The sequence below is a fragment of the Thalia democratica genome, chromosome 3 (genome assembly GCF_965202585.1).
Source record: "Thalia democratica chromosome 3, ktThaDemo2.hap1.1, whole genome shotgun sequence".
NCBI lineage: Eukaryota > Metazoa > Chordata > Thaliacea > Salpida > Salpidae > Thalia > Thalia democratica.
The window spans coordinates 79540348-79567457 of NC_139167.1; the positions used below are offsets into that span (position 1 = coordinate 79540348).

At 23.2% G+C, this 27110-nt stretch overlaps 1 protein-coding gene across 1 annotated transcript; it reads left to right on the plus strand.

The window, feature by feature from the left end:
• The first annotated feature begins 138 nt into the window (after positions 1 to 138).
• On the plus strand, positions 139 to 23070 carry LOC145831804 (protein Wnt-7b-like). The gene is made up of 9 exons (XM_082939146.1): positions 139 to 403; positions 13304 to 13533; positions 15434 to 15521; positions 15789 to 15853; positions 16304 to 16391; positions 16659 to 16719; positions 19162 to 19334; positions 21880 to 22060; positions 22593 to 23070. The coding sequence occupies exons 1-9, from the start codon at positions 150 to 152 to the stop codon at positions 22752 to 22754; spliced, it is 1302 nt and encodes a 433-aa protein (XP_082795272.1). The 5' UTR covers positions 139 to 149; the 3' UTR covers positions 22755 to 23070.
• The last annotated feature ends 4040 nt before the right edge of the window (positions 23071 to 27110 follow it).

Consider the following 27110-nt stretch of genomic DNA (forward strand, 5'->3'; position numbering starts at 1 on the left):
ACAATTAAAAACAAAATCAATAAGTCAAAAAACAATTGATAACCATTGCTTAAATTTTCATACTAAATTTCTTATATGTTCAAGTTAATTTTTGAAAAATAGTCATGTAACCAAACAAAAACCGTTTTTTCAGCAAAACACTTAATGTAATGTTTACGGAAATGATCAACTCCTGCTGCTCGGACCAATCGAAAGCAAGAAAATATTCCAAGAACCAATCAAACTGCTCCAGAGTCCCGTGCTACGTCATCGATCAGTCTCAGGAAGACTGCAAGCAGTTACGTCATGACAACAGGAAGCTTCGTAGCAACCAAATGACGTCACGCAACGCGGGGAGCGGAGTGCTTGTGTGGGGTCCTATCCTGATGGTTGCCGTCATAGCAACAACCTTGCCACATTTTGTGTTAGTCAATTTATACAAGTATTTTTAAATTTGGAAACAGTTGATATTAAAATTTGAATAGTAGTAGAGAACTTGACCTAAACTGTAAAATCTCTAAATATCACTAATTGCAATAGTTAAAAAGACTTATAAATAGACTAATTTTTAAATTATACTTTGTCTTAGGAAGTCGAATATTTTACATATAGGTAATTCAAAAACTTTAATATAGTAGATGATTAGTAGACACAGTAATAGTTGTGTAAATGAGAAAATAAAAAGTTAAAAACATTTTATTTGAAGCAATAAATTAAGAGTAAAAAAAAAAGAATATTAACTTTTTACATATGCCTATATTAACTACTTTGAATATTTTTAAACTGAATACTTAATTTTTGTTTTTTGATAATGTTAAATACTATGAAAAAATTAGTTAGGTAACTACTAAAGTGGTTTTTTTTATGATAAAAGTAGTTTTCCCTGTGAATCTTGAAATGTTTTAAATTGTACATACGAACTTATCAAATATTGTTAATAAAATTATTTCAAAAAATATTTCAAAACTGAAACTGTTATAAAAATAAAAAAAAGCATAGTGTACTTGAAAAACAAAACATACTGAATTTGTTTTTTCAAGTTTCTAGCAATATTCAGTAATATCAAATTTTAATCAGGTTTATTTTAAATATATTACAATTCTACAAAAACACATAATGCTTGTGTTTTTTACTTAATATTACATCCCAGAACTTTAAAATCTGTGTTTTACAATATCATATCTTATACTTAACAACTGTTTTAATCTAAGTAAACTTTGTCTAATGTTTTATCTTATTAATGTTAATTGTTGTTAGTGATATTAATCTATAAAAACCATGCTTAATAGTATAAAGCAGTTAGTAAGTAAATATATCGCTAAAATATTTTTTAGTACTTACATTTTAGCAAAAAAAGAAATTAGTAGAACGTTAATTTTTTATAAATACTCCTTGGTCTTTGTTAAAACAGTGGCAACTTTCTGCAATTTAACTTCTTGCTGAGAACAAAGTTGTTTTTAATGATTTTACGACGACTTTGAAAATTTTGGTCTTTTAAGTATACATCGTAAACTTAGAGAAAAGTCTTTAAAACAAACTTTAAACAAGTTATTAGTTGATGAGGGTCTGTTTGAAAGGTCGATTTGAATTTATTGTTTCCAGCTTGTTTGCACAGCATTAAACTTTATTGCTGACATCAAAACGCCGGCGGATTTCGAAATAGTTTAGTATTTTATTTCTTTTGTGAAAAAGTGTCCTTCACCTTATAATTACAATAAAATGTGTTTTTTTTTTCTGTACTTTTTCTATGGAAAACATTCGAATACAAAACAAAGTTGTTTAGTTTTCGGATCAAACAAAATAAAAATAAACAAATAAACGAGAAAACTTTTTTATTTACCTACTTGAACAAAAAACAGTTAAATTTTATTTCAAGTGCTCAGTTTTACTAAATCTAAAAAATAACTTGGTTATTTTTTGAAACATATACTATGTTACTTCCGTTATTTTGTTATTGCAACGAAATAATCAAAAATAAAAACTGCGTTTTTATGGTTGAATACATAAAAGTTTTTATGTTAATAGTTTTAACCTAATTAAAGTTTGTTTTATTTATTAGCTAACAAAGTTGTATTTTAACAAAATACTACTTTTCGTTTAATAGCATTTTAATGTTCACGAAAAACTATTATTGTATTATTAAATTTGATAACTGTACATACCATTTTACTAAAGATTAAAAAGATTTAACAATTTAGTAATAAATTTATGTATTCTCTATATAAAAATAGCTAAATACGGCAGGAAATGCTACGGTTACAGCTACAAATTTAAAAACCTTGCAATGAAGCAAGCACAAAAGTGTGTGTGTGTGTGTGAGTTGTACAAGATGTAGCAATAGTTGCTACATTACTACATACAAGACACCGAACTAGATTTGTAAGTGATAGAGTTTAAATATAAAAGTATAAGGTGAGCGAATATTTTGGCACGGATTTAAAGGAACTTATTAGACATTGTGGCTATGGGCTAATCAAATCTTATAAGTTCATAACTTTAAATATCAGCAGAGTATCGTTGTAAAACTACTGTTTGATTTGAAACATGTATGTAGACTTTTTTTTTTTGCTGATATAAGTTTGACTGAGTTTAGATTGTTTTCTGCTTTAAAAAACAATTTGTAAACATCTTATAAACTGCATGTAGCTATATACGTTTGGTATGGTTAGCCCTGTTTTAATATACATTATGGTATTTACAATAACATGTACTTAAACAAAATTTTACTTTTTGAATAATTTTATTTGAAACAAACTAATCTACCTGTAAATATTTGAAATAAATCTTATAAGGCTATATATAATAGTCTTTAAAGTTTTTAAATACTTTTCTACATAACAATAATATTTGTAATAACGTTCAAATACAGTTCTTTACAAACAAAAATATAACTAAATAAAATTTCCTAGTCTTATTAACAAGAGAGTATGTTTTTTACAAAAACTAATTTCGATTAAGAACTATTTGAAAACCATATTTTCTAAACTTCAAAAAAAACTACTATTGTAGAAGTTATATTGTTCATATATACAAAACATTCAAATGAATATTATTTGTTTTAATTTGGCAATAAGTACTTAAAGGTTTTTTTAACAGTTCTATCGTGCAAAGAAATAATTTAAGAGTTAAGAAATATCAATTATCTGAATTAAAGTTACACCTGTACTTTTCATAAATTTAAAATAATATTTAAACTTAAAATTACAGAACGCTTTTTGAACTTTCATATTTATTATTTGCACATTTAAAGTTTAAAAATGTTATAGCAAGATTAACAACTTACACTCCTTTTTAATTCTTTAAGTTTACGTATAATTTTAATAATGCAGTATGTTATCATGCTAGTATAAGGTTTTATCAAAATTGACGAATTTTTTTCTTTTACTTAGACTTTATTGATATATATTTTAAATTTAATTAAGTAAAACTAATTGAACTATTGTAAAAATAACTTTATTTTCTTTTAATAATCAAGACTTGACAATTATTACTAATTTCATTATTTATGAAATAAAAAAAAATTTAAGGTTTAAAGTTAAAACTCATTCAAAATTTATATCAATAGTTAACATGAAACAAATTTTTATTTTCGAATAAACAAAAACCAATAATATCAACGAACAATTCAATAAACACACGACATCAATTTTAATTGGTTTTTTATTGCTTGTTCGTTCAACTGTGACCAATTATGATATCTCTTAGGAAGTTATATGACGTAACAATGCAGCTACGAAACGCTATCCGACTGGGAAATGTATTTTGTGTATTGCTTGTAATATTTCGTATTTGTATATAAGATGCTTTAACATTGAAATCAAAATAATCACTTAGTAGAAATCGAATTGATTTTGTGTAAATTTTACGGATCAATAAGGCTATAATGCATAAAAAAAGTTTAGTTTATGTTATATAAATGCTAAACCGGTTAAATCTAGACTTACTTAAATGACTTAAAAGTATTGCTTGTATTAAGAGTTTTGTTGTAAATTTTACATCAAAGGCACATTGAATGTTATACAAAATGTTGAATTTGTAAATTTCCATTTAACACTGGATTTATAATGGCTAAACATTTATTTTTTTCTAATTTTTAACAAGTTAAATATCCAAAATTAAAGGGATGTGTTATTTTGATTGTATTAAAACATATAAGAGCTTTATTTCCTAGTAATTCTTTAAAATCTTCGAAACAATAAAAGAAGTATGACTAATTATTGTACAGTTTTCAAAAGTCTTTGTAAAAAAAAGTATAAATTTATGTATAGCTTAACTACAAACTATCCAAACAAGTATATAGAAGAATATTTGTAAGCATTTAGTATTTTTAAGCCTACTAAAATTGGACAAACTTAATTGATTTCAGTTGATCAAACCAAAACATTTTTAGGTATTGATTGTTGTAAAACAGTTTTGTTGAAGAATAGTTTTATTTACAGAGTCTAAAAGTTTGAACTTCTCTTTTAAACTAACACTACTTTTTTTTCTCAAATTAATTGATTTCGTTAGGGAATTGCGGTACCAACAAAGATTATTGTTTGTGATTTTAATTGTTCAAAAATACTAAAACTTATCAAATTAGTTTTCGATTAACTTTTTGCTTTCAGTATCTAAAGTTATATATTTTAATTTGAGATATAAAAATTAATGCAATTAGTTTAGAAATAAAACTAAACTAAAAGTGTAGTTTTGTTAACATATAAGAATTAAATTAATGTATTTTAATCCACTATATTAAGCTTTTAAATTGTTACATACTAGTTTAAAGATTTGGTTTAAATATAAAATTGCAATAAACATAAATGAAGCAAAAAACTAAAAACATATTTTTATTTTATATAGAAAAATAATTTTTTTAAAAATTGTAGTCTATTGAAAATAAAGGAACACTTGAAAAATGTATGTTACATGTTTATACCTGACATACCTAGATGACCTAATTCGTTTGATGTCGTAGTTCTATAACTAATTTTGACGTCATAATTATGTTAATCGGCAACTAAAGGTGTTTGTTAAAAACACTTTTATTACACGAATAAAAATGGTTTAGTGCTTATATTAAAGGTATCGCAACTATATAAATAAAAAGCTATTGATAAACTTTATTTAAATATGAGTTTTTTGTTAAATCTGTTTCTAACTGCTGTAAAAAGATTGTCTATTGGAATTTTGTTTTTAAGTATATATTTTTTGTAGCAAGGAGATTATTACTCGTTGTTTTTTATGCAGCTAAAAGTTTTATTGAGCTGAAGATTTAAAAATTTTATAAAACGTCCTTCTTGTAAAGTCGATCAAACTTGAAGTTTTTATACCGGAAATAATTATTCACCCTTTTATCTTAAACATAATATCCCTGATCAAACATACAAAACGAAAAAATGCCTATGAAAGTAGTAGATTGTCACGAGTTATACTGAGTTTAAGTCCGAATAATGAATCACAAGTGTGCAAATCCTAAAACAAACTTATTAGTTGTTGATTTAAGTTTTGGCTGCTAGATAGCAAAGTATGATGAAACTTATTTTGTTGGTTATTTGAATTTTTTTTCAGATTTACCCTTGTTTATTTTTAGTTTTTTATCGCACATTTTTTATAGTTGAATTATGAAAAATTTAGATTAGTGTAGACTCATTATTCTAGGTAGTTCAAAGCTAGAATTAGTAGTAAACTCATATAACACCACGCTGTTAAAATAGTTTATTATTTTTTTCTGTTTCTCAAAAGTAAGTTTATAAGTTTAGTCATATTATGTGCAGTTTAATTAGTGATATATAATATAGATCAGTAGTCGTCAATGCTTTATTAAGTCGTTAAGGTTTATTTTGGGGTAAACGAAAATTTAAGGGTACACACAACTCATTTAGGGGTGCACAAAATTAAAGACTCCAAAAAAAAATCCAGTTTTTATTATAGTATTTATCTAGTTTAAGCGACATAAAAATATTAAATAAAACATATTAAGAGTACTGTACTGGGAATGTTTAAGTGATTGTGGAGATGTGTTCAATTATTAAGTATGTAAGGCAAAGCCATATAATAATAATAATAATACGAGGTAAACCAAATAGAAGGGTCCATTAAAAACAAAATCAAATGATAAATTCTAGTTTTAGTTGTTAAAAGGTTTGCATGTTAGTATAAACTGAGTTATTACTCTTAAAGAGAAATGCATTAGTAAAAATGTTTACGTAGTGACACCACTAGCGGCACTTATTAAAATTAAATCTTGGGGTGCATCGATTATATTTTTTGCATTTTGGTGTACACAGATTTCGATTAGCTTGACGACCACTGATATAAATACATGTCTTTTTATAACGATAGTACTTCTTTTTGCTTAGAGGTACTAAAACAACAAAGTCTTTAAGTGCTTCACTAACCATCTATTTTTTTTTAGCTGTAAATAAAAATAAATTAATTTCTTTTTCATTTATTTTGCTATATAAAATACTTAAACCAGTTTACAGTACAACATCTGCTTTAACTAGTTTATTTATTTAAAAAGTAACTTTCTCTCATTGTATAGGTACAATACCTGTCACTTATTTACGTGTTTATAAGAAACTTTTATTCAAACCCTAATTTGTCATGACGTAATAAACTAATTATGACAGTGTAATTGCTCTAATTGTAAGTAAAATTAATTTATTACCTTTTTGTTCCCACATAAAACTTCATATTAAATATTATGTAAGTTATATTGAAAACAAATGATGTTAACTTAGTTTAGTTTATTTTTAAAAATTATAATTTTATTACTAATTCTTTTTTATTATTTATAAAATCTTTAATTAACACAAATAAGTTTGCTTTACATAATAAAATATAAAAGTTTTTTCTTAAAACACCCCCCTTAAAAATTAACGTTTTTTAATCTTACTGACAATATTTCGCTGCCTTTTGAAGTTTTTTAAACTTTTTGTAGCATGTAAAAATACTAAAACTATGAAGTTATTAAAGGAAATAAGTTTATTTACATTTTCTTAAAAATAGAAATGTATTTGTGTTTTAAGTATTTTATTACGATTTTTCTTTTATTCTGTTTGCTTTAAAAACAAGAATTTTCTAAGATGCCTTATTCATTAATAGTTATTATACTTTATTAACTTAAGCAAAAACTTACAGCAAAAACACAGTTATTAAGATAAGCATACTTTATACTAATCCAGTTTAATTTAGTAAAAAATATAGTTAGTATTTTGTTAATGGTAAATATTGTTACTTACAAAATAATAAGAATTAATAAATAATGTTTAAACTGCTTCATAATTTGATTATGTTTAGAAAAATAAAAACTTTAATCAATTTATTTCTTTTTAGTTAAACTTTACGTGATAGGTATTTTAAAATAAATGTAAAAATGGTTCTCGGTGTTGTTTTTTAATTGTGGTAACAATGCTCATTATAGTTAAATCTGTAATTGAAAATTGTAAAAATTTATTTATATTGTAGTTTTACAAAAATATTTTTCTAAAAGTTGATTTAAAAAAAATCTTCTATAAAAATCTTGTTTACTTTAATTATTTGAACTTTAATTTTTTACGTTTCAATGATTTCAATTTCCATGCTTGTTATGGTTTGGAACAGTTTTTAATAAAAGAAAGTAAGTTTAAATATTTGGAATGTTTGTTGTAAACAATCACAAGATATAGTTTAGTATGTTTTTCTATTTAACTGTGAAGGAAACAAAATACGAATGAACTTTACGTTTCAACAGTTTTACGTACATAAATGTTTGTTTTGGTTTTAAAACAATTTTAACTTAGTTAGTTGATTCAACGTCGCGTAATTTTACGTTTGAATTATTTTGGTTAATGCTTGAACAATTTTTTTGGAAATCATAAGCGGGAATATTAAGCAACTTTTTTCTTTAGTCAAAGACCACCGAATTATTTAGTTCTACTATATCATTATTTTTTTTACATGAAGCACTTATTAAACTTAAACTTTCATTAAGATCTAACTAAATATACCAAAAAATAAATTGAAAAACTATGAAATATAAAATAACTTACTATGTTTATCATAGGTTTTTACACTGAATCTAGCTACCATTTATCTAAATTAATTGCCTTTCTAATTTTCTTTTTTAAATACCCACTTGGCATTAAATTTAAAAAATCTCTCCTTTTAAAGATGTCGCCACATTATTAGTTAATAGTTCATGTAATTTTTCAAAAGTATAGTTAATTGCCCTAGTAGCCAATAAAAGCGATATTGTTAGGTTCAAGGAAACCTACATCAAAGTTTTTAATTTTTTACAAAATGTACATTTAAAGAGTTATTTGTTTTACAAAAAAGATGTAAAAAAATATTTTATTACTTGAGAATCTAAACCAGGGGTCGGCAAACTACGGCCTGCGGGTCAAATATAACCCTCTAAGCCATAATCTGGGGCCCACGAGGTACATTCCAATTGAAAATGTAGTTTTTTAAAATACAGACTTAAGATAAGTTTTTGTGGTAAAAGCTTACAATTAGTCTCCTTGAAATTTTATTTTTTAATTTCTTTTTGTTTATTTAATCTGATTTATGTTTTAAAGTAGTTTTTGATATTGATTATAAGAAATAATTTAAATTAACTGCAGTAACGTTGTACAACTACTTATAAAAGCTTCCAGCACCTTCTCTGAATGTTTTTTTTCAAATACCAAAATAAATACTAACGTTTAAAGCCATTTTAAATTTTATTCTTGTGAGTTTTCTTAAAAACAAAAAAAAAATATTAAGTACAAAAACCTTTTATTAAAAAAATGATTTTAGTTTTAATATCACTAACTTTTTTTTCTTATTGCATCCAATAGTTTGATGACATTACAACTTATCGATGCCTTTTATGACGTTATGATAAAATTGAGAGTTTATATTATCATAATTGTTAAATAAATTTAGAAAGCAACAAAAATGTTTTCGGTCATTTTTGTGAAATTTATCTAATTGATAGTCGGTGAGATCCTCCGTATAAATTTTAAAAGTAGTTTTATGTAAGAACATAACATTTTCTTGTGGTTAAAAAATAATTTCTTATTTTATTTGTATATAATTTGGGTGTAGACTGCTACTTTAAGATTTTGAACTTTAGTAACATGTAATGAGCTAAAAAACATTAGCAACTATTTAATACAGGTAAAGATTCAGCAAAACAGAAAGCAGTAAATTTATTTTTTTTGAAATTTTAGTTAGTTTTATAAAATGCCCAAAATAAAATTATAAAGTTCTAAATGTAAATTAGTTGTTTTTATTATATATAAAATAAACAGTTTTATAAAATTAAGTATCTATATTGTTAAATTTATAGCTTTATTTATTTATTTATAAATTTACAAACTTTTTATGTTTTAAATGTTTGGTTTGAAAGATTTTTTTTATCTTTAAGGTAAGTCATAAAATATTTATTTCTTTTATCTTTATTACTACTACGAGAATTTTTTTGGACAAGCGTTTACATTATAATTATTAGTAAATTTATTTATTAAATTGAAAAATTTTTTAACTACGGGTAGACCTATACTTACTCATAAATGTGAACCTTAGTAGAGTTCAAGTTATTTTTTGTCCCTTGGGTTATAATTAGTTTCATACAAATATAATCAGAGTACGTTACTTTAAGATAAAAAAATTATCATCAAATTTATTACCTAGTTTTAATATAAGTAACTTACAAGAATTTTAATTATTTTGTTAAGAAAAGGTCATTACTACATAATTTGTTTATAAATATATACAATTGTACTACAATATTTTGTAAATAAAAGTTCTGTAAATGTTCGTTTTATTTTCATTAATGTTATAATTTTAATCATTTAAATATTAACTATTTAATTTGTTCTTTTAAAGTTTATAAACTTTAACAAAAAGCAAAATAAATGTTCACTAAAAATCAATGAACATATTTACTTATAAAACTTTCAAAATATTTAGAAGTATGTAAAAAATTTTTTATTAATGTGTTAAATAATGAATAAAACCAACTTACGTTATTCATAAACATTTCTTTAAAAAACTATATAATTTTCGTAAGTACTGCTTAAAAGCTATTTATATAAAAGCTTTATAGATAAATAAATATTTAAATTTTTTATGTAAAGTCAAAATCAAAGTAACTTTAATAACTTTTTGTTTTTCATTTTGTCAATTATTTTATGTTTTTTATAAGTGTTTTTTTATGTTTAATTTAGCTAACGAGTTCTATTTATAAACAGTAAAACTATTTCACATCTTAACTTAATTGCAATATTGCAAATTTTGTCAATTGATACTTAAACATGTTTGAGAAAAAAAAATATTTTAAACATAATGTAGTTGCAATGGTTTTTTCTAAATTTTATAAAGCGAAAATTGTAACTATTTAGAAAAATGTCTGTAATTTTAATTTACACTTTTATTTTAAAAGAACTATTGTAACTTCGAACGAAAAATAATTACAATACGACAATCAAAGTGCAATTACCAGTAAAGTTTTAACAGATAACAAAGTAATCCAATTATAAAATTAGAAGGTGAATGAGATAATTAGACAAATTTAACTCAATAGACGCCTCTGTGAGTCTGATCAAGTAAAATTATCACATTTAAAATAAAGCTAACATAATACAAAGTAGTTAGAAAATCAGCTAACACTAAGTTTAAATGTGCTTAACTTTAAATACCCCGTTAGCTTACTTTTAAATAGATACTTATATTAGTATATGTTAAATTTGACTACTAGTATATGATGTAATAAGTAATAATCTTTTATAACTAACATCGTTTGACTCGAATAATTTTCTATAATGTCATAAACTCTGCTTAAAATTTTTTATTGAGTATATTCTTATTAAAAGGTTTTTTATTATTATTAACTAAAACTGGTCTTATATACCAAATTTTTGCGAAATTTTACTTTTTTCGGTTTTAGATATATTTATGTTTTTAAACATAAAACGAACCTTTTTTAAAAATATTTTTGAATTTTTGATTATAAAGGTAAAATCTCAGTATAAGTATAAAATGTTGAAAAAATTTTCAAATTTTGATAATGAATACGTTTAGGATATTTTTTTTAATTATAAAAATCGATTAGATAGTATTAAATATTTATGAATTAGTGTTTTTTTCACAGTGCTTAATTTTATATTTTTAATTAAATTACTAAATAAATCAATCTTTCAATCGATTTGTCAAATTTTAGATGTTTTTTTCTTTGATCTTAAAAAAAAATTGTTTCAAAACTCGGCACTTAAACCATATGTCATTACATTTTTAGACAGCAGCGCTTAATACTTAGTAACAGTATAAAATAGTTTTATCTGAATTACCTCTGATTTCGATCAAACTTTTATGATACCTCCAATATTATTATTATTATCGTTTACAAACTTTATATCTGCACACCTTTATTGTTTACATTTCAAGACTTAAAATATAAAACTGTTTTTAATTGTCGTCCTGTCATATAAGTACTACTAAGAGCTGTTATATATTTCAAATAAACAAGAAAAAAACCACATTACTTTTTCTTTTAATGTCAAAATTTTTACAAATAAACATTTTCTACTTAACGTTACATGTTGTCTGTTTGAACTGTAATTAATTTAAGGCTCAGATTTAACTTATGATTTTGGTTTCTGTTATCGAACAAACTTAAAAAAATTATAATTAATCAAAGTTTATATCATACTAAAATGTAACCTTATATGTATATTTGTTTTAATTGTCATAATTATGGTTTAAACATTATAGTAGTTTTTATTTTCATAGAGTTTGTTTCTGGTTTTTACTTCTTTTTTATTTTAACTGACTTTCAAAACTTTATAAAACTGATATTTTGTACATAAGAAACGCGTTCTTTATGAGTAATTTCAAAACAGTTAAATTTCATAAACGTTAAACATCAATCAAGTAGATGCCAAGAAATAAGAATAAAAATAAACATTTTGCGACAGTAATACTTTTTAACATAAAAGTAAAGAAACATAAATTTAGTCTCGATAAAAGGTTTTTGAATATAAGAAAGTAATAACTTAATATTAAGACAAAGTAATTTTCAAAACAATTTTCTAGATTTTATTTTTGTTTATGTTATGATAATTGAAAAATTGTTGCCCTGTGTTACAATAATGCATTTAATAAAATAGATTTTTCAAATAATCCTAAGAACTCATTTCCTTGAGAATTTGTTTTTGTCTGATTGTTTCCAAATAAAATCGTCGTTAAAAAATATTCTTTTTTAACACTATAATGCCTTCGTAATTTTAAAAGCGTTTTTAGGAAGTTTACATATTAAAATAATCAGTTTAGCATTAACACTAAGATTATAAAAGTTTAAGTTTAATCTTTTAAGTTTTATTGAAAATTATCTTAACACTTTCCCATGTTTTTAAACTAATGAATAGCTTGTGTCTTATACCAACGTGAGAAAATTTGATTATTTAAAGTTTCATTTAAAACTTACAATAAACTTAAGCATTGCAATATATTTTTTACAAAAGATTAACAGCTTTTAACTTGATATTTCTTAATCCATGTTTTTATATTAAACTTATTGTAATATCAAATTAGACTTATTATAGCTAAAATTATTTTCATATAAGAAAACTTACTTAGACAGCAATGTAGTTTTAAGTTTCAATATTATAGATAATCTTACAATGTTTTAACTTAAAAAAATCACTTTTAATAAGCTTTAGTTTATGTAAGTAATTTATAAATTTAGAGCTATTGATACTTATTTAATTTTTTTTTACTTCAAAAGTTTAAACTAAATTAACAAATGTAGTTTATTAGATTTTAATAATTCAATAGACTGTATTAAATCAATAATTTTCTTAAGTTTTATACTAATATTTTTGTTTTTAAGTGATATAATTAAGTATTTATTTAATAACATTTAATAATAAACTTATTCAAACATACACAAAAATAGTGAAAATTTTTTGTTTATAATACATTTTACCGATTTCAAACAGAAGCTTTTTAGATTCGAAAAACTTGAAAAAAACTCATGTTTATTAATATATTTGATTTTTTATTCTTTATTTTGTTTTATGGTATAACTATGTCATCTTGATATAACTACTATTTAAGCATATTCTGACTACTTAAATGTTTAATTAAATATGATTTAGAATATATTCTACTTTAAATAGTAACTGTTTTTAAAAAAGTACCTAAAATTACTTTATTTTAAAGTAAAGTATTGCTAAAATCTTGACTGTATTAAAAATTATTAACATTTTAAGATGTTTTTTTAGTATCATCCTGAATTTATACTTTACTATAAATTTGATAACAATACAGTTTTAATATTGCAAATTACCTTAATTGTTTACACATTTACATACAGATCATCTTCAACTACAAACTTGGTATCTAGTAGAATTTGTCAGGGAGTTTCAGGTCTAACACCTCTCCAGAAATCCATGTGTTCAAGCAACCCGTCAGTTTTTGTTTCTATGGCAACTGCTATTGTGAGGGCATCTGAAGAATGTCAATGGCATTTCAGGTGGAAAAGATGGAATTGTTTCCATGGAAATAACACCAAAAAGTTGTTCTTTCCTCAAGAACTATCAATTCGTGAGTTGTTTAGACATTGTTAGTTATTTTTTACAAGTTTGTTGACTGTTAAATAAGTTTTGTTCTTTATATTAGAATTTTTGTACGTACTCAAATATTTGTTCAATTTTATTAACACTTTTTCGTTAATAAATGGTGTTTACTAAATGAAGAATTTAAGAAATATTCAATAGTACTTTATATTTTGAAAACCTCTTAATTTGCTAATAATGTTTTAAATAAAAACAATTATTGAATTTATGCTTAAATATTACAAAATTATCTGAATTATTTTGACATGTTTGTACAATTTTAAAATTATAAGTTGGTAAGTTTGATTCAAAACTGTTTACATTGAACGGTCGTAAACTAAGTTACTTTCATAAGCAAACGTTTTGATCTTTTTATAAATGTTTTTCAAACATTTTTAATTAAAAACTTTACCATTACTTTTGTTTTAAGTAGACATATTTCAAATTAAAGCAAAATTTCATCTTTCACGAACAAAAGTTTTTTTTCACCATCTAATTGCTATTTTTAAAACAAAAATTCAGTGGCAATTTTTCAGGCACTTTTCCAAATTTTTAAACAGCTGTCTGGAGGTTATTCAGTATTAGATTGAGAACAAAAACAAATGACCCTTTTACTAAAATTAAATCCCTAAGTAAACTGACGTTTCTAAAAATATATACATTTTTGTGACGTAATAGTAGTAATAAATAGGAAAGGTACTTGTGAGAAGTTTTGATACTTTTATAATTATTTTCTAACTAACATAAGTAAGTTTTCTAACAACTTCAATATCAAACAAAAAAAAACGAGATTATTATGTTTAGATTACTTTTGTTTTTAAATGAATAATCTACAGTTTTATGAAATTATTCATTAAGAAATTATTTTAAATTATTAAACATTAAAAGTTATAAATGAGAAATATTTGCTGTCCAAAACTATCGATAAAGAATACTTAAACGTATAACTATTTAATACCTAGAAAATCGATACATAGTTTTTATAAGCTTTATAGGTTTATACTAATTAAAGAATAAAACTTTCTCATTAGTCTAGTTTTATTATTGACGTTTATTGTAAAGCAATAAATCAAACTCTTTTCATCTGAATTATGATTATTTTAATCCGCTACATACTTATTCAAGTTTAAATATTGGTTTTACACGCCTTTTTACTATCAACAAGTATTTGGGAAAAAGTTAATTTCTAATCTTTTGATTTTAGTAAGTTTTACGTTTTTATAAGAAAAAAGGTGTTGAATGACGTAAATAGTTTAGAATTTTTTTTGTAATTTACTTAAACTTGTATACAAGCTTTGTTTTCGAAATACTATAGTTCTAAAAAAAATATTCTCAGTTATTATTAAGAAAACATCTTCACCTGTTGAAATAAAATAATTAGTATAATGTATATTTAAGTATTTATACATTTTGCAGTTTTGAGCAAAAATATATGGCTAAGCAACAAAAAAGTGTCGTTTAATTAGTTTAAAGTCAAATATCTTTTTTAGTTTTTAAACTTGGAATCATGCCAAAATAAGATGCAAATAAAATGATTCTCGTGATCTAAACTTTTGATATAGATTTCTTGTTATATAAATTAAAAGTGATATAATATATACTTTAATTATAAATTGTAAAAACTCTGTAAAACTAGGATAGAATTTGAACTAAATCAGTTTTGAATGGAAAATAATGATAAAGTTTTTAATTTTAAAGAATAGTTTAGATATTTGAAAATAAAAGAAAATATTTTGAATTAGAAATTAAAGGGATCACTATAAAAGTTTTATTTATTGTATATAATTTTTCAAGGTTTTTAAAGCCTTAGTTGAGCTGTCACTTAAAATACAACTTTTAATTTCACAATTACGTTTTTGACTTTTTTAATGTTTTTACATTGTTTTCAGCAACAAAAGAACTAGCATACGACCACGCAGTAAAATCAGCTGAGTTGTTTTCCACAATTTTTAGAGAATGTGCAAAAGGGTCTATGGGGTTTGAACTTTTCTACAATATTTTATATAAATATTTCTAATTTCTTGAAGCTACTCAATGTATTTTTATACTTTTTCACAATAGCTAGAATGTTCAAAGACACTGCAGTATATTTTACTGTAAATAGTTAAACTACAGACTGCTTTCACAGTGTATTTTAAAAGATATAAAATTTTAAATAGTTTTTATTTAAACTTAAGTTCTTTACAAATTTAGGAATTCATGAATGATCAAGAACATTTAAATCAAATAAATACTTTTTTTCAGGTCTGTTTGTTATTGTAATGGTAACAGATTAAAAAGACCAAGAAGTACCAATCAAAGAAATTCAGGTTTTTTTACTAATTTAGAGAATATTTATGATTGTTGTTACAAATTTTGTCTTTGATCTCACTTTTTAAACAAATTACTTGTATTTGTTTGTTATATATTTTCAAATAGAAACAGCATTCTTTTTGTCAAGTTTTTGAAAAGCAAGAAAAACAGCAACATAATATTAACTTGAGTAGCTGTTTATTTCCTTTTATATAAAAACTCTTTAGAAAAAGGAAATAAGTTTATCAATTAAAATGTGCCTAAAATTATTGAAAAAAAGTTTTTTATTACGTAATCACATCACCATTTTTGTTAAATAATGTGCAGTACACTTGCTTAGTACTCGTTGATCAGTTAAAATTTTTGATCACTAATTTCTTATGTTAACGAATTCTGATTTTTAACTTTAAATAGTTCAATAAACAATTACATATAATATTTTTTAAAATAACTATACATTTTCTTAGGAAGCCGAAGTAATTTTTTATGGACAGGAGAATGTAATGAAGAAGTTTCATTTGCAAATAACTACACTGCAAGATTACTAAAAAGCAGGTTGGTAGATAAAATTGAAATGAAACATGATAACAGTTTATTTTAAACATAGTAAAAGAGATACTTCTGTAATTTATGCATTAGTAGTTTAAATATTAGTAAAACTGTTTATTGTATACTTTAAATAAAGTTTAGCTTTTTTAAATAACTTGCTGTTTAACTATTAAAAATAAAAAATTTTTTATACCCTATTTCAACAACTAATACAAAATTCACTGTTTTAAGAATAAAAGTTATTTAAACTTATATAAAATTTAAATTTTATAGAAATGTACGTAGAAGTAAAAGAAGTCATGTTAGCAGACATAATTACGAAGTTGGTAGAAATGTAAGTTTTATTTTAAACATACAAATGTATCAATATGTAGTAGTGTAGATATTTTTGCATGTAGGCAGCAAATTAAGTTGATATTTACAAACGTTTTAGAAAATAAATATAACAACTTACCCAGTTTTCAAATTTTAAACTAAGTATTTTAACAAATTACATATGAGAACAACAAAATTAAAACTTTTTAATTTGTTATTCAAACATTTTACTTGTAAAGTATGTTTTTATTTTATAGTTACAAACAGTATACCACAAAAACTTCTTTTAAGTTATTTTAAATTAAACATTACTTACTTAAAAATTATTTTACATTATTTATATACTTATACAGTTAAAATTAAGTTTATCTCATTGGAACTAAACAAAACTATTTATCATAAACAACCCAAGAAAAGTATAACGTAGGAACAATTTCAAATTATAAATTTCTATTTACTATTATATTTATAGCCTTAATGTGAAACAAATTAAAAAAAAATTAAACTATTTTTAAAAATCACTGCTTAAAGTAACTAAACAATTAATAATCGCTATAATTCAGTTATCTTTTAAAGTTAAATCTATGGCTTATAATGGTTGTTAGAAATATAAAATTTAAAAACAATGATTTATTTTACGGATAAATGCTTTTTACAACTAATGAAAAATTGTAACCTAAAATCTATATATCACAAAAAATATCAGTTAACAATAGATGGCCAATTAAATTTAAAAATCAACACAAATCTTGATAAAGTTTAATCCAATTCGAAAGTTAGTATTTTTGAGTTTGTTATCCAAGATGTTCAAATTATTGTTGAACCTAGATAATTTCGAAGTTGATTAAAAACTATCTTTGAGCCAAAAACAACAACAATAGTTTTTTGGTGAGAAAGTTTCCGTTGTAGGAAATTATAATTATTTTGATATATCTTGGCTTTTTAAATTTAAAATTTCTAGATTATAACTTTCTAATTTTTTATTAAAACTTAAAATTTTAAAGTAAGATAGCAATGTTTATTACGTAGTTTCTTATTTACAAGCCGTAAACTTTAAACAGAAACAATAGTCTTTGTTATTAACTTGGTTAAAGAAAACATTTTATAGTCTAAAATCAAAACTTAGTAACTTAAAGATATAATTTAAGTTTTGATTAACTTTATTACTGCTTTCTGTATAAGTTTTACTTTTAAGTATAAAACATTTAAAACTTTGATTCTGAAGTGAAACGTTTTAAGAAAATATCTAATATTACATCTGCTTTTATAAACAAATTAAAATTGCTTAAAAATTCTTAGGTGTAGCATTAACAAATATAGTTAAAAGAACAATCATGACTATTTAGTAAAAAAGTTTAAGGTTATTATGCATAGATCAAACTTAATTAAAAATATCAAGATTATTGATAAATGATACAAAAGTCAGCTAAATTCATTATCAGATTATTGTTAAAACTACATCAATAGTTTTTATTCAACTTTTCTTAGTGAGGCTTATAAACCGGAAAATAATTTTAAAGTTCACTTATTTTGAAGTGTTCAACTGATATGTTTTATTAAGAGTTTTAAAAGTTTTTTCTAACTATTATATATCTTTAAAAGCTCATACGTTACTCTAAAAACAATTTTATTTATTTAAATCAAAAATTACTTAAAAATAATTTTTTTATTTATGTAGAATTTATATATGTTCGAGTATAAAAATTCTTAGAGTATTAGACATTTAAATAGGTAAAACTTGTCATTTCATATGATTTAATTAAAGTGTCAAAAAATTAAATTTTCAATATATTGACTGAAAGTTAACTATTAAAAAATTAACTAAATAAACTAAAAAACTTTCAAAGCTTCTGATATACTAATTTTAACTTTAAAAATTAAACATTACTTAAATGTATACTGTTCAAACGCAACGTGTTAACACTTAATCATTTTAGTTTTTTATATTTATTTATGAATAAAGTTGAAACTAATTTTAAATTTTACATAAAGATTAGTTTTCTTTGAGATACATTTAATATATAAGTGTATACATATATACAATGTGGTTGTCAAATAATGTTTACTAAGACATGTGCTAGAAATATTTTAGTATAACTTCATAAAGGTTTCTTAAATACTTGAAATGTTTATCAATACTTTTTTTCGTAGAGTTTAAAGATAAAAGTTTATATCTTCAGTAGTACTAGAAAACATATTAATAAATATGTTTACAAGTAAATGTTTGCATCTAAATCGGAACTAGAACACTCTATTCATACGAGAGTTCATGGTCTTTTATTTATATATCCTTGGTTTTTTCTAAGTAATTAAAAGTTCTCAGTGCAAAAAATTTACAATTTCTTTAGCACTATTTATTATCTAAAATAAAGCTTCACAGTAAACATACTTTCATATTAAAATTAGGACAAATTTTATTAATTTTTTCAGTTTATGTTTATTACTTCATACTTTTTTACAGGCAGTTAAAGAAATGATGACGTCACAATGCGTTTGCCACGGAACCTCAGGTTCTTGTTCATCTAGAAGTTGTTGGAATGAACTTCCAACCCTTCATAAAGTTGCAGGATTTCTTAAAATGAAGTATTTGAAGAAGAGCGTCAGAGTAAACGTGGTCAGAGATCGCTCAAGAAGGTGTGAACTTTATAATTTTTTTGTTTATCCACAGCTTGCAGTCTTTTTGTTTTGAGTTAGACCACGATTTATAGCTTAGCTTATCCATTAAAATTTTGAAATTTTCTATTTAATTTTAATAAATACTTTATCAACAAGATTGTATAGCTGAAATATATTAGAAAACTAAATTACTTTAGATCATTACAGTAACCTCTCGCTTATTTACGCACATTGTGTCCACAGAAATTTCGCGTAAAGATACGAGAGATCGTAAAGATACGAGAGGTACCAAATAAACATACTATAATGGCTGGTTTTTGATATTGCTTTTAATTAAAAGCAGACTTAAGACTCACTTTTAACAATTTGTTTACTTTGTATATAAATATAAAAACAAAACATAAAACTTACATTTATTTTAAAAAAGGATTTAATTTTACATAAAATAATAATAAATTAAGCTTAACTTTATTTATATTTTGATTTAGTGATATTTTTACTAAAAAAACAATTGAGATTTGTTTAAGCGTAAGCATTATATTTATTAGGTATCACTGATAGTTTTTGCTAGATAGTTTTATTAGATTTCTCTTTAAGTGTTTATTCATATATAGGGCAAGAGTGCTGTATTATTTATTTGTGTTTTAAACTCTCATTATTTCTTTATACTTTCATTATTTAACACATTCATATTTCTTTCAGAACTTCAATATAACCTCTTATTGTTATCAAAATTTCTGATATACTGAGGTATGGTTTACTATCATTTCTAACTCGCTATCATTTCTAACCTGATCATTTCTAACCCGATCACTTCTAACCCAATCATTTCTAACCCGATCACTTCTATCTCGATCACTTCTAACCCGATCATTTTTAACCCGATCACTTCTAACCCGATCACTTCTTACCCGATCATTTCTAACCCGATCACTTCTAACCCGATCAATTCTAAACCGATAACTTCTAACCCGATCACTTCTAACCCGATCATTTCTAACCCGATCATTTCTAACCCGATCACTTCTAACCCGATCACTTCTAACCCGATCATTTTTAACCCGATCACTTCTAACCCGATCATTTCTAACCCAATCACTTCTAACCCGATCAATTCTAACAAGATCATTTCTAACCCAATCACTTCTAACCCAATTAAACCCGATCATTTCTAACCCGACCATATCTAACCCAAAAATTATTTAGCTGATATGTCTTAATTTATTAATTTATTATTATTTTAAGTTAAGGATTTGTTTTAAAAACAAATTAATCTAAACAAAATTGTTTTTTTTTGTTTTGAAGTATAGTTTATTTTGTTTAAAATAAAACCTAATGTTCAGATAGCTTTTGTTAAAATATAATTGTTGATATTATTTGGTTCATTTATTCTTTTGACAATAGAGTTTAAAATTGGATTATCAATTAATTGTAGCTAATTAGTTTTAAAAAGCATTACGAAAGTATATGTCTTTTTTATTCTAAAGTTAAATATAAAGTTTTGATAGTCGTCAATGTGAGAAATATAATGAGTATCGCAGCGGTTAAAGTCTATTCTGTATCTTATGAAACGATTCTATATGGTTAATATACATTTTTAAGTGTAGAAACCAGATTACCAATTTGCCTCCAAATTTAGGGAGAATTTATATGAAATACAATTTTTTTAAAATATTAATATCAGCGTTTATGAAACTTTAAATAATACAGTTATAAATTTTGTAATTGTAATTATAATGGTATAATTTCATTTAGAAGTTATATCATTAAATCCTAAGTTCTTTAAACGAAAGAGTATACTATTTAATACAAAGCCAAAAGTAGAGATAGAAGGTTTTTTAAATATTCAGAATTTGTCATTTACTGGAACTTTAATTTAATTTTGTTTATGAAATCAACTTGTAAATTGTATATAAAGATTAACTGTAATTAAGTTATAATAAATCATAATAAACTTAACTATGAAAGTTTAGTGTCGAAATCTTATAACTACGCATTTTTTTCTTTTTCTATTGAAATAAAATTTATGTAGGGCAAAATAAGCTTACATTTTTCATAAAAACTTAAAAGTTTTCAAAATTTAAAAATGCAAAAACACGATCATTCTCACGATTAATAGTAGATATTTCTAAAATACTTTTCTTGATATCTTTTTAAAGTTATTGTTTTACTGGTTTTCAAATACACAAAAACTTTAGATTATTTAGCGATCATTAAATATGAAATGGTATTACTAAATGTTTATTGATTAGTCAAGGAACATAAGTTTACAAAGTCTAAAGATATAGAGATTTGAGTTAGCATTTAAAAGCCTATTTAAATTAAAAATATACAATAAACCTATTTTGTGCAATTTTTTAAAATATTAAAGCTTTTTTATTTTTAAGTTTTTAGAGTTCTAAAATGCATAGCTAAACGAGAGTGCGTAACATCACGAGTGCGTAAAAATGCGAGAGGTTACTGTAATTTAATGATCAAACTTTTTATATAAAATTGACTTGCATAGTTATTCACCCAATCAAGTGTAATTTCAATTCAGTTTAAACAAGCTTTATTTTCCCAGACTGGCTAAACTGAAAACCATGACAAAGCCAAGGAGGTCTCCTTCACTTCAAGAGCTAGTATTTCTGACTCCTCACAGACCAAATATGTACTGCAGTGCTAAGCCAAGAAAGCATATTGTAGGTACAAGAGGTAGAAAGTGTCACGTCGAAGTAAGAAAGTCAAATGGCAAGAGAGAAGTGGTTAGTTTTGTATATTAATAAGAATGTACTATAACTTTTGTTTTTGTTTGAAGCATTGATTCAGAATAATTTCTACTCTATAACCATATGTTAGTAGAATACCTTTATTTATCTAAAGTAAGAAGGTATATTATATTTATAAATCTTGATAACGCTTTTATAATAATATACAAAGGGATAAATCTTCATAAAAACATGTTTTGTGTGTTTAAAGGCTAACAAAATCTTTTTTTTTTTATAGATACAGATATTTTTGATATATGTTTACTTACATTCACATAAGTAAAATATTTAGATGAGTTATGTTTAGTTTCTTAAACTCGCTAAGTGTAACAAGTATGTTTAGAGAAACACTTATTTTTTTTAAATCCACCACTGAAATTTAAACACTTTATTTTTACAAAGCATTAGCTTTCTATTTAAAAAAATTAATTCAAACTTCATTAGATTAAAATTGCGATTTATTACTATTTCAAACATAATTAACTTTAGTGTAAGTAAGAAAATTATTTTTTGAATCTTAATTTTACAGATCCCACCAGTCGAAGGAAGCTGTAGAAAAATGTGCTGCGGTCGAGGATTTACAACTAAAATTTACAAGAAACAACAAAAATGCAACTGCAAATTTAAGTGGTGCTGCGAGGTTAAATGCGATATGTGTGACGTCATTGTGAAGGAACACACTTGTCTGTGACGTAATCAAATATAGTGACGTCACTAAAATTAATAAAGATAATATGAAGAAAATTGATGGATTTAATTGTCAACTTTGTTAATTTTCTTTTAGTGTTTAGGCTGCAAAGAGTTTATTTGATTCATATTTTTTATAGTTATATTTATTTTAATGTTTTTTTTTGTTTATGAAAAAAACAATTTATTATTCTTCATTAGTTTTTTGTTAGACTGAAAATATCTATCACCCTTAAAAAAATTGTTTTTTTCAATTAAAGAGTTTCTTAAGTAGAATTTCAAAATATTTTGGCCTCCTAAATTTTTTTTTAGAATTACTAAAGCTGCAAAACACAGTGATGTATAAAACTTATTAATTTTATAGTATAAATTAAAGTAGTTTGATGCATTATTATACTTCTTTGTTTATGATGAGTTTTTATTTAAAATTATATTAAAAGTAATTATAACTTTAACTACTTTTATATCTTTTATCAATCATCATTTTCTGAAAACATGTTCATTTCAAAAAAACTAAGTAAATGTAAATTTTATTCTCAGAAATTGTATTAAGTTAGAGTTGTTACATAGAAGTTTAAAAAAAAACTAAAATAATTGTTTTAACTATTTATTAGAGTATAACAAAAACATAATTATGTTAAAAAATTTACGACTTTCCAATTTCTTTAAACTTCATCTAATTCTCACTGTTTTTTGTTTTACTGAAAACTTCAGAACAAACTGGTGAAAAAACTCTTTGTTAGAAAAAAACTTTTAGAAGTCTGAAAAAAATTACTATTAAGACTTTTAAAAATTAATAAAATCGAGCTATAACTAAAAAATAAAGCAGTTTGATATTTTAAACTAAGTTAAGTTTTTATTCGTTTGCATTTTTTTTATCGCTAATAAATCATAAAGTTTTTGTTCTCAAACTTAGAAACTAAACAGGTTTATATGTAGTAAGATAAAAAAAATTACTGTAATAAAACAACGGTAGTGTCATGAAAAGTTATTGAAGTTTATTTATTAAGTTATGAAAAGAGATTTTACAAAAAAATATATTAGAAAGATTTAGATAATTATGTATGTGGTGTTGAAAGTTTATTGTTATTTATTAATTACTTAACACTAAAACACTATTCCACATACTCTTATTCTAACATACCATTCTTAACATGATAGTAAAACTCTTTATGTTTATAAAGGTGCTACCTTAAACTGGTAAAAGTATTTAAATTTATAAAACACTTAAAAATATTATTTTCAGCTGTTGTTGTGGAACAAAAGAAAACTTTATTTTAAAAGAACTTTAATAGAACTTATCTATTCTGATATATTTTCAGTTGTTTGATACTTAAATCAAAGTCTTAATATCAATTAGTTTTAAGAAAAGTAAATTTGCGAGGTTTTAAAAGCGCGAATTAATGTGTTCAACACCAAAGCTATATAAATATATGAAGAGTTATTTCAGTATGCATAGTATATAATGGAAGAAATTAGATAAGAACTAAACATCGTTATAAACATTTAAGTCAGCTAAATATTTTATGTTTATTAAATTAGTTGTCCTGACTAACATTAAAGTTCATAAACTAATATTTTCACCATAGATTTTTATTATTTGTCTTCGAAGAACGAGTATTTAAGATACTTTACAGTTAGCTTTTTTATATTAAAAATTTTTTTTTATAAGTAACCATTTTGGTATTTTCTTAGTTGGCTAATATATAGTCCTTAGATAAGTTATAAGTAAGTTAATTTTGTTTATTTATATTTTGAAACCAATAAACGCATAAAAAATATTTTTATTTTTATTTTACTTAAACGGTTTCAAAACAAACAATTTGTTTAATTGTTAATTGAAATAAAAACGTTTAACCATAAAAGCCTTTAATAAATCTTATTATTTTTTTACTCTTGAATGAAAAATATAAGCTTCCTGAAATTTAGCTGTATATTTGTACATAAATTTGTTTTTACAAAAGCCGATGACTTAACTAATATATTACTTACTATTTTCGGAAATCAAAACTTTTTAACTCTAAAGTACATATTTTTTACGAAATGTACCCTATTTAGATAAAAGTATAAAATATTTTCAGGCGTTTTAACAAATAATTCAGTTAAAATTACTCATTACTTCGTAAGCGTTTTTTCAAATAGTATTTTACAAAAGATTTTTATAACGTCTAGTCAACTAAGCTGTAATGATTTTATATTCAAAATAATCTGTTAAACATGTCTAGTTTTTTATATAAAAGCTAAAAACGATATATGACGTAACTCAAACTTATAAAAATTTTATTCTATTCTGGGTCTTATGTTTTCTATGTACATATATAATTCTTTTTTCTAGTCAAAAACAAATATATGTGAAAGAATAGAATGACCAGTGATTTAAAGTTTTTTTTAGGTACATTATTTTTTATCAATAAAAAATTATTTTTGTAAGAAAGTTTATTTAATATTCGTAAAGTAAAATTTTAAGCGAGTCTACAAAATATACACATTTTTTACACAGTAAAAATTAAGAAGAAGGTTTATTTTATTGCATTAGTTTTTCATTTTTCCAGTTGGAGTCTACTTAAAAATAGTCATAATTTAAAATAGTTGAGTTTATAAAAAAATTTATTCTAATAAAATTTTTGCACATAAAAATGATATTAACAACTTTAAAACTGTATAACATTTAATAATTACTTGAAACTTTGTTTATTCAAGAAGTTGAATTTTAGCTTAAAAAATTTTTAAAATAATTCAGACACTTCTTACTTTAAATCTTAGTATTAAATTAAAAAAAAAATAGTTATTTTACAACTAAAATACAACAAATATTAACAAACAAACCATAAATTGTTTTAATAGTCTTTTTTTTAACAGTATTACACTAAACTTACATTTTACTAAACAAAACAACCACATATATACAAATGTACAAATTTAAGGAAAATTAACAAACTAACTTGTGTCGACTGTTTCCTATTTTCAGTTAAATAATTAATACTCAATATACTTTTATTTATGTAGGCATATCTAAATTTTCTTAACCGTAACCACACTATTAAAGTATTTAACATACATACTATTCAAATTCTATGTTTATGCATACTATTGCATAAATATAAACCTAATAATTCCGCTTATAAATTCTGTCTTAGTCTAATACTGTAAACACATTTTTTATTCTGCTGTAACTAATTCATTGTTTAGAAATTAAAAGCTTTAACACAATATAAAATCTAAGCAATTGTTTTGCTAATGAATCAACATTAGTAGTCTAAGCCACTTTATACACCTAACAACAAAGTAACGTTGATTGGAAACAAGCCAAAAAATCAATGATAAACGTAATTAATAGAAGTTTATAATTTACCTTTTAACATTATACAGCTAAAGTAAAATTATATTTTTTAAAACGTTTTTATTTTATTCTAAGGCTATACACCTGTTTGTTAATGGTTTTTAATATTTTAAAGCTTATTTTACTAGCTTAGTTGCTTTAGTTCACTAAGTTATTTGGATAAATTAGTAATATTTATACAACTTTGATGTACAATTAATTTAAAACAAATTAAGTTAACAAAAATAATAAAGCATAGTTAAAGTTTCTTTTTTTGAAGTACTTTGATTTTTGTTTAAAAACGTAAACAAAAGTGTTGATTAGAAAATAAGTTACACAGTTTGTTTTTTTAATAAATAATTTTATTTTTAACATATGCTATAGTTTTGCCCTTAAAAGAAACTGTCGAAGTTGTAAATAAAAAATCCTGAATTTAAAAAGTTAAACAAAAATTTCTTTATGCTTAAAATAAATTAAAAAACATACTTATCTGGTTTACTTTAAATGAACTGTTATGATCAACTACAAATGTCATAAAAACAACTACAACCTACTTAACCAAACTAAGCAAAAACGATCAATAAGTTTTAACTCATTTTATTGGATTATATAAAGATTAGGCGATATATTAATGAAAAAATGACAACAAACTTTCTATTTTTGCAACATTAGATAACTTACACCTCTGCAGTTAATTTAAAAAATAATCCAATTAATTTACAACTATAAGCGTATTTATTGTATCGGTTTATTTACAGATAACTATGTCATTTTTACCAATATCTTAGAAAATAATTAAATGTTTAACACTTTTTAGTTCTTTTGCAAAACATTAATTTAAGTATTATTAATGTCATATCTTTCTACAAAACCAATAAAAAACATTTTTTTATTTAATTATAAACTTTTGATAATAATCTTTTATTTAAAGCGTTTGTTTTAAAAACCAGCCAAATAATAAAAAGTATACACACGATAGCTAGAACCGGTTGTTGTAACAAAAATTTCAGCAAAATCTGTTCATCTTTATTTAAAGACGTT

Excerpts from the sequence above, each read along its gene's own strand:
- LOC145831804 (XM_082939146.1), top strand. The coding sequence starts at position 150 with ATGTTTACGGAAATGATCAACTCCTGCTGCTCGGACCAATCGAAAGCA. Across the intron at positions 15,522-15,788 it reads TGTGCAAAAGGGTCTATGGG|GTCTGTTTGTTATTGTAATG; the intron begins GTTTGAACTTTT and ends ACTTTTTTTCAG. Across the intron at positions 19,335-21,879 it reads GTCAGAGATCGCTCAAGAAG|ACTGGCTAAACTGAAAACCA; the intron begins GTGTGAACTTTA and ends TTATTTTCCCAG.